The 9,956-nt window shown below is 35.7% G+C and overlaps 1 protein-coding gene across 1 annotated transcript in view; it reads right to left on the reverse strand.

Annotated features, from left to right (window-relative positions):
- tmtc1 (transmembrane O-mannosyltransferase targeting cadherins 1) overlaps window positions 1-8,722 on the reverse strand; it is a 45,783-nt gene extending 37,061 nt beyond the window's left edge. The window contains exons 1-2 of the mRNA XM_067391548.1: window positions 8,295-8,722; window positions 1,210-1,387 (exon numbers count right to left, since the gene is read on the reverse strand). Coding sequence (XP_067247649.1) covers window positions 1,210-1,387; window positions 8,295-8,605 — 489 coding nt within the window. The 5' untranslated portion in view covers window positions 8,606-8,722. The remainder of the gene's footprint in view (window positions 1-1,209; window positions 1,388-8,294) is intronic.
- Window positions 8,723-9,956: the final 1,234 nt, after the last annotated feature.

The following is a 9,956-nucleotide window of genomic DNA, read 5'->3' on the forward strand; positions in this document are numbered from 1 at the left end:
CAGAAAGAAAAAGTGCACTTTAAATATCTGGATGATGCACTAAATTAAGTGTGGAATGTTGAACACTTCATGCTCTCAACTGTCGTTATGTTGTAGAGGGGGAGGGGGGATCAGACTCAGATGTTTAATGACAAAATAAACTTATAAAATTCATTCACTAAATGAATGAGTACATAGTGCATAAGTACATAGTGTAAAAGTGCATAGTGCGTCATTTAGGATGCAACTATAGCTTAATGATGCCGTGACTGAGCATGGAATCATGGGAGTTGTCGTCTTCACCTCCACAGCCGATGAAAAGCAATCCGAGGGGACTCGTGCAGAAATCAAGTTCATGGATGAGCTAATGTATTAAAGTTTTATTAACATTACTGTGGTATGAAGCAGGGCGGGGCCGTGAGCCTGGGACATTTTACGTTTCTGTTTTTATTATGCTTATATGCCTATTATAGTCGGCCGCTGCTGCTCCTTTTTGGATGTTTATGTTTATTTTACGATTAAATTTATATTTAACATCTGCCGCCTCCTTTTCTGAATTCCCTGTTTTTCTTTTTTTCTTCCCTAAAAGAAAAAAAACTCTGATAATTGCACACACACACCTACACACACACAGCGTTGGGTACAGATCATCCTCTTTGTCCTTTCTCATATTTATCCAGAGATTAATTATGTTTCTGCTTGATCAATCAAAACTCGAAGGACGGCACCTCCCGTGCCGTGTGTGTGTGTGTCTCATTAATGCTGGTGGGATGCAGTGCAGCTGTTGATGTATGGTGTTTACACAGAGCCGATGATCAGAGTCTGGCTTAGTGGCATGGACTCACTCCAACCGACCCAGCAAACGCTCTACTGTAAACAAACTCTGCAGTTCTGAAAGTGACTGCCACTAAAACTCAGACATAAACCTTCAATACAAGGTCTACATCTCCACAAACCCCAAAGAAACATCTTCAAATATCACAACACATTAAACACACAAAACATTTAACAGACAATACTGAATATATTATTAAAATAAAGATGGATGGATGGATTGACAGATAGATGGATTGAACAATTGATGGATGGATGGATGGATGGATAGATAGATAGATGGATTGAACAAATGATGGATGGATGGAACAATCGATGGACAGATAGATGGACTGAACTATAAATAGATAGATACGTAGAATGTTGTAATCAGAAATGTTATGCATTTACACTCACAGCTTCGGTGTGAATGGGGTGTACAGAGAAAAGCAGAGCGGTGAGGAAAGAGAGGTTGCCGTCTTCAAACACACACTGTTCGCAGGTGTGCATGAGCAGCGCTGTCACCACGCAGTGCAGAAACACGTTCACCAGGTGGAAGTAGAATGGAGTCATGCCGCCCAACAAAATGTTCAACCTGCAGCGAGAGTGAAAAACAGAGAAACAGTGACATTAATAAGACATGGGCGTGAGCTAACAAGGTGCAATACCATGAAGTGACAAGAGATAAAGCCTATTCCATGTAAATTTTAGATTTTGTCTTAACCAGCTGTGACCAAAACAAACTATTTGTGCTGTATTTGCTGGATAGCTGTATATTCAGCATCAGATATGTTCTGATTGAGTTCAGTCGTGCAGCATGTTCTTTTATTTACTATGGAGAAACAAATTATTTTGGAAAGTTGCAGTTTCACAGCAGGAAGTCGATTTCAAGTCTGTCTCAGCATGGCAAAACTAAAGGAGCTGGCCATGGAAAAACCTCTGATGTTCAATACATTTGCTTGACCTTAAAGAAAAAGAGAGCAAGGGACCGAGAGAGATGAGAGAACAATTAGCCTAAAGCAATGCAACATTAATGAGCTTCCATGGTCACCTTGACTTGCAGCAGAGATTGCATTAAAATTTAGCAAGAGCACCAGAGGCAGAACATGGCATGGAATATGAGGAACATAAACTCATTTATTTCACAATACACTTTGAGATATAAAATCACACAATCTGATATAAAATGAGCAGGTTTTTTGGATGGTTAATGGTTGTAGGAAAATAAAAAGACATAATTAGGGCTGCACGATATTGGAAAAAACTGATAATGTGTATATAGTATGGAAACTTGTTTCCACCATGAAATAAAAAAAATAAATAAAAAAGGTAACTGCGACTTTTTATATGAGATATAAACGTACAATTGCGAGTTATAAAGTCAGAATTGCAATTCAGTATCATGCAATTCTGACTTTATAACTCACAATTCTGAGTTTAAATCTCACAATTCTGAGAAAAAAAGTCAGAATTGTGATAAAAATGACCTTTATTTTTTTTATTTAGTGGTGGAAACTAGCTTCCATAATATATTAATCAGTGTTATTTTAATGTTATTTATATGCTATATATATATATATATATATATATATATATATATATATATATATATATATATATATATATATATATATATATATATATATATATATATATATATATATATATATATATATATTTTTTTTTTTTATTTATATATTTTCAGTTTTAATTTTAGTTTAAGTTTTAGTAATTTAGTTCTTTTGTCAATTTTTGTTTTTATATTTCTATTTAACTTGAATTTATTTATTTCAATTTATTTTTAGTAATTTCAGTACTTCAACGTTTTATTAGTTGCCACTTTCTCATTTTTGTTTGTTTCTGTCTAAAATTTATATTTTATTGTATTTCATTTAACAACAACTATTTTTAATAGTTTTTAGCTAACAATAAGAACAGTGATCTTAATGTTTTTTTTTTTTATTAAAAACAAGAACATCATAATTCCATATCTAATAATATAGAATCAATATTTCCAAATTATTCCAATTATTCTGAAAATTTATGAAATGAAAATTCTCTCTCTTTCTGTAATCTTCCTTGTGACACTCCAAAACCCTTATGCTGTTATTTTAGTTATTAGTATTTGTTCATTCCTCTAAACCTACAAGTATGAACAACATGGGGTCAGAGGTCACTCTTCGGCTGGAACTCGACTCACCAGTGATTATAGTTTATCAAGACTTAAATATGGATATTTTTCTTACAAAAACCTAATGATTTGCTTCAGAAGGCATTTATTAACCTCCTGTAGCTGTATGGATTACTTTTATGATGGATGGATGCGCTTTTTGGAGCTTCAATAACTCGGGCACCACTCAATCCCATTACAAAGCTTGGAAGAGCCAGAATTTTTTAAATATAACTCTGATTGTGTTCAGCTGAAAGAAGGAAGTCATATACACATAGGATGGCTTGAGGGTGAGTAAATTATGGGATAATTTTCATTTTGGGGAGAACTATCCCTTTAACATTGAAGGCACTAACTAAAATCCAATTAACATCTAAATCAAAAAATGCTTTAATCATAAGAAGATGTTTGTTGAACTCAAATTAAAGATGATTTTAAAGGGACTTCTCAGTGCGACCCCATCTGGACTTATAAGTTCTGAGACTTTGTCAGGATAAATTCCAGATCACAGTACTTGAAGACCAACTTGGACAGCATAATTTGTTATGCAAGCACAAAGAGCTGTCCGTGAAGGTTCTACATGAGTCAATGAAGACACCTGACACTTAATATTTAGCTCTGAGTTTGACGTTCAGCGACCAGGGTAGAGATCAAGCTAGAGAACCAGAGGAAATGGAATGAGAGCAAAAAGGGTGACAGTTAATGAAATGATGGAAGGAAAACGATAATGACTGTGAAACAGTTTGCACATCTGCAGGCAATAATAAGCCTGTGTTTGTTTAACCGCTGCTGATTAATGTGACATCGAGGCGTGAGTGTGTGCATTACAGTCTCTACAGGAAAACAAGAAAATGTCTTTAAGCCTCATCAGAGCTGAAGATAAAAATCGAGCCATCCATACGGAGTGTGCAGTCTTTAGTTTCCTCCAACAGCATCGTATTCTGCAATCACAGTCAGAGCCATGGGAAACTCTTGGTCACAGCTAACATCGGCTAATTGCAATTCTCTCAGAGAGCAGGACAGCTTGTCCAATTGATTTGAGGAAAATACATGAAAGGAATAGTTCGCCCAAAACTTCAAGTACTGCCATTATTCACTCACCCTTCATGTCATTCCACAACATGGAACACAAAAGTAGAAAGAATATGGGCTGGGATGCTCCAACAACTCCCAAAAAACACCATAAATGAATCATGACAGCGGGGCTTTTCTGCTCTCCCAATCAAGCAAATACTTCAAATTTTTACTCTCCCTGCCAACATTTTCACTGGCCCTACAACAAAAGAACAATGAATTGTTATTAAGTTTGTTTGTTTGTTTTTATATTAGCAATGTATTTTTATATTTGCTAGAAATAATAAAAAAATTTTGTTTTAAAGAAAAATTGGTAACACTTTACATTAAGATTCCCTTTGTAAAGGGTTTATAAAGGTGTTTGTTAATGAGTAATAAGTGCATTATAAATCATTAATAATGCAGTTATAAATGCATGATTAAAAAGGGCGACTTTAATGCAATACCTGCCAAATAGTGAGCTTTTTTTAACTTGCATGTTATAAATGCATAATAAATGTATTATTTAACCCAAAACCAGATGGTTCCTGGTTTATTTCATGATGCAGCGAAAACTGACTATCATAATTAGACTGAAGGGTGTTGTATTTGTGCTTTTCTTATTAATATCCAATGACTGCCACTTTTCTTACTACGTATGTTGCTTACCGGAAGTTTCTGTCTTGCCCATGATACTCTCCAAAAAGGTCATGATGCCTATCTACAGCAGTGTATGAAAACTGATTTCTTGCTTTTTAAAAGATGAAATTCCAACTTTATTTTGAAAATAAAACATAAGATAATAACCATAACATGATGAGATATCAATAATGAAATTAATTCCAGTATTAGCTAACTGTGAACCTTAATGTAGGGTGGACACTCATGAACCATTTATTCATGAGTTATAAACATTAATAACCTATGAAAGTGAATCTTAATGTAAAGTGGAAATCTACGAACCATTTATGGGTAAGACAGAAACTTCTGGTAAGCAACATAGTAAGAAAAGTGGCAGTCATGAGATATTAATAAGAAAACCACAAATACAACACCCTTAAGTCTAATTATGATAGTCAATTTTTGGTGCATCATGAAATAAACCAGGAATCTGGTTTTGAGTTAAATAAGTGTTAATAAATACATTTATTAAGCATTTATAACATGTGAGTTAAAAACGGCTCACTATTTGGCAGGTATTGCATTAAAGTCACCCTTTTTTTATTAATGCAGTTATAACTGCATTATTAATGATTTATAATACATTTGTAAATTACTTATTACTCATTAACAAACGCCTTTATAAACCCTTTACAAAGGGAACCTTAATGTAAAGTGTTACAAAAAAATTCTATTACATATTTTAAATTTTAAGTTTTTTCTTTTTCCAGTGTATACTAGCCACCACAAAAGAATGATACATACTTTTTATATTATTTTTAACAATGTATATTTGCTAAAAAATAGAAATGTTTAAAACATATACTGTATCCAGTGTAGACAGCATCAGTGATTATAATTGTTTCGGTTTGATTTTGATGTGACGCTCACATACGAGTGAGTAAATAATGACCGAATTTTCATTTTTGTGTAACAAATCCTCCAAATTTGGAGGCAGCTCTGGCTGTATCTGCTCGCGTTGTGTTAAAGGCTCTGCTATAAGCTCCAACTATCTGTGCACGTCTGAGAAAGACAGCTGAAGTTTTCAAGAGCCTGTCATGACAGCATCAAAGAGCGGATAAAAGACACAAGGATCATGCTGAGATACAAGAGCAGCTCTGCCTGCAATCTCACAGCTCTCTCTTGCTCTCACACATATACGCCTGTGGGCTCAAGGGTATTCGTTTTATCTCTTTCTCCCTCATACGCACACAGTGGGGAATGGGCAGCACCCATTCGCTCTCTCATTAGATACGCGGCACAACTGACATGTCGGAAGACTGATGGACGCCAAAATACAAGGGTTAAAGTGTTAGTTCACCAAAAAATTTAAATAATACTCACCCTCGTGAGGTTCTACACCCGTAAGACCTTTGTTCATCTTTAGAACACAAATTAAGATATTTTTGATGAAATCTGATGGCTCAGTGAGGCCTGCATATCCAGCGATGACATTTCCTTTCTCAAGATCCACTACTAAAAACACATTTAAATCAGTTCATGTGAGTACAGTGGTTCAATATTAATATTATAAAGCGACGAGAATATTTTTGGTGCACCAAAAAAAAAAAGAGACTTATTTAGAGATGGACGATTTCAAAACCCTGCTTAATGAAGCTTCTGAGCGTTATGAATCTTTTGTGTCGAATCAGCGGTTCGGATCGCCAAAGTCACGTGATTTCAACACAAAAGATTCATGATGCTCCAAAGCTTCATGAAGCAGTGTTTTGAAATCGCTATTTTTTTTTTTTTTTGGTGCACCAAAAATATTCTTGTTGCTTTATAATATTAATATTGAACCACTGTACTCACATGAACTGATTTAAATATGTTTTTAGTACATTAATGGATCTTGAGAGAGGAAATGTCATTGCTGTCTATGCAGGACTCACTGATCCATAAGATTTCATCAAAAATATCTTATTTTGTGTTCTGAAGGTCTTACAGGTGTGGAACAGCATGAGGTGAGTAATAAATGACATTATTTTCATTTCTGAGTGAACTAACTCTTTAACTTTCTCGAAACTTCGAACACTAAGTATTAAACTTTGTCTCTGAATGCAATACATTTATTCACTCTGACTGCATAGCAACACCCTGGAAACCATTTAGACCATCCTAACGTTTGGCACCACTCACATGTCTTTTTTTCCGAAAATGTGAAAATTACATATAACTCATGCATTATAAATACTCAAAAGGCCTCTTGGTGCTGAAACAAGACTAGGCCAAAATGACTGCCTATACACTGACTAACAGAAAGACATATCTCTATCCACCTAGGCAAAGGAGAGAGCGGGAAGTGTCTGGCTGCTCCAAAAATAAAGGAGATAAAATATGAGGCGCGGAGTAGGCTGTTAATTGCCTTGCTATAAATACACAACGCCTCCTTTCCGACTATAAGGAGAAAAGTCCTCCTCCGTTCTCTTTTTGTTATCACTGGTGTGAATGTGGATCACTGGCGATGTTGCAGAGCTGTCAGACGCGCGCGCCATATGGACTATGACGTCATCCACGAGAAAGAAACGCCCCTCGTTCTGAATCTGGAGTAAAAACACACGAGCTTATCTCGGACTGTCTGCAACTACTACACTCGTGGCAGTCTGCTTAATTTCACGATTTACGAGCACTTTTTGGTAATGACTGCTGTGCTTGGAGCGCTCTGAGGTGGAAAAAAAGTAACTTTAAAAATAAACTGCGCAACAAGTGTTGACTGACACTGAATGTGTCAACAACTGCGTAATCTCGAAGACCGAACGCGATCGTGAACGTCTTTAAATGCGCGTTCACGCACATGTTCTTGCGTTCTATCTGCGTTTTTTCCCCCACATGACGTCGCGACATGAGCGTTGCGTCAAGTTCAGTTTAACTGATTTGCGCGATTCGTCATGGACCATGGTATTTTTTGAATGCAATAAAGCGCCCTTTTGATATTTAAAATAAGCACCCTTACTCAACACATGATAGATATTATTAAATAAACAATAACCCAGTTACATACATTTTTCCCACATGCATTTAAGTTACATATGTTAAAAAAAAAAAATTATAAAAAAAAATAAAAATAAATAAACTATAGCATTTTCTAACACGCACTTGCTGGGGAAAGGAATATACAAAATTCAAAAATAAAAATATTCATTTTACTTTTACTTTCATTTAATAAAACAATGCTTCTACTCACTACTAATCATGTGAGTTAATAGGTTACTTATGGAAAAATAAGTTCATTGATATATGTGCCAAATATTGTGACATGTTTTATGATATGAGGGTTACTGGAATTAAACGGCTCAGGTCATGTGACTCCAGCCATGTAAATAAGTTCAAATCAATCACAACTTTGCGTAAAAAAACTGTTTTTAGACTCTTCAAACTCAAGTAAATGTCGGTTAAGTTACTCAATCCTAACTAGACTAGTCATACAAGTTAGTCATCAATTTTTTTGTTCATAACTTTTTTTTTAAAGTCAGTTACATAAAAACAGTAATTTGATAGCGGACATTAACACTGGCTAACTAACTGCTAGCTGGTTATACTAATTCATAAGTCACAGTCTAAACATAATGGCTATGTTTATACAACTGTCTCCATGTCAAATCTTGGATGATGGACTTACTTAAAAGTGAGGATGCAGAGCGGACGGTAGGATTTGTGACTGGTGTTATCAGCCATCCGTTTGCCCCAAAAGTCATTGGTGAAGATGCTCCGGAGGCTGGAGCCTGGTCTGACATCTGGATTGTTGCTGATAGCCCAAATATCATCATGAACAAACTCCCCCCAGAGAGAGTTACTGTAGCATAGCGCGCACACCGCCACCAGCGCGGCATACCGGAGCAGCCGGACACCCGCTCCCGGCCTCGGTAGCGCTGACAGCCGCCGCTGCACAGTAGGAGGAGCGGCTTTGGTCCCTCGGCTGTTCGCTGTCATGTCGGTCCCCGTCTCGCATGCTGCTCGGGGAAGTGAAAGAGAGGAGACGCGTCCCGTTCCATAGCCCGTGTACTGCACTGAAGCCCGGGCAGCGTATCAGCTCAGAATGCGTAATATTAGCGAGTGTGAAAGTGTATAAGGTGTTGAAATCTATGTAACCGCCTACCGGCGCATGCGCAGAAGAGAGAGAGTGGATGAGAAACAGGGATTGATGTAAACGAGAGAGAGAGATGCAAATTGGAAACATGATTAGAAAGAATGAGCATGCGAGAAAGACAGAATAATAACAGATGGAACAAGTGAGATAAATGGAAATAAAATGCAGAAAAAAAAATCTTAAATATTTTAATGTATTTTTTTTTAAATGTACCTTATTTTCTGTATTATTTTCTATACTTTATTATTTGTCATTACAGGAGAAATAGAATTTAAAGCAAAGAATAGCTATGAAATCTACTGAAATGTATTATAGCCATCTAATAGTTTATAGTAGTTGGTAGTTAAAGGATTAGTTCACTTTCAAATAAAATTTCCTGAAAATTTACTCACCCCCATGTCATCCAAGATGTTCGTGTCTTTCTTTTCTTCAGTCGAAAAGAAATTAAGGTTGTTAATGAAAACATTCCAGGATTTTTCTCCTTATAGTGGACTTCCATGGAGCCCAAACTGTTGAAGGTCAAAATTACAGTTTCAGTGCAGCTTCAAATCGTTCTACACAATCCCAGACGAGGAATAAGTGTCTTATCTAGAGAAACCATCACTCATTTTCTAAAAAAAAAATAATGAAAAATTATATATGTTTTAACCTTAAAAATCCTCATCTTGAACTAGCTCTTTTCCTCTTCTCTATTTGAATTCCAGTAGTGTAGACACTGCTAAGTGTATTACTGCCCTCCTCAGGTCAAAGTTTTTCTTCTTCAGGTCATATACAATATGCTAGTGTAAGTATCTAACAATTAGTTCAAACTTTGACCTGAGGAGGGCAGTAATACACTTAGCAGTGTCTACACTGCTGGAATTCAAATAGAGATGAAGAAGAAGAGAACTGGTTCAAGATGAGCATTTATGGTAAAAAAGTATATAATTTTTCTTTTTTTTTTTTTTTAGAAAATGAGTGATGGTTTCTCTAGATAAGCCCCTTATTCCTCATCTGGGATCGTGTAGAAAAATTTGAAGCTGCAATAAAACTGTAATTTTGACCTTCAACCTTTTGGAGGCCATTGAAGTCCACTATATGGAGAATAATCCTGGAATGTTTTCATCAAAAACCTTAATTTATTTTCGACTGAAGAAAGAAAAACATGAACATCTTGGATGACATGGGGGTGAGTAAATTATCAGGAAATTTTAA

Source organism: Chanodichthys erythropterus, chromosome 8, assembly GCF_024489055.1.
Source record: "Chanodichthys erythropterus isolate Z2021 chromosome 8, ASM2448905v1, whole genome shotgun sequence".
NCBI classification, from domain to species: domain Eukaryota; kingdom Metazoa; phylum Chordata; class Actinopteri; order Cypriniformes; family Xenocyprididae; genus Chanodichthys; species Chanodichthys erythropterus.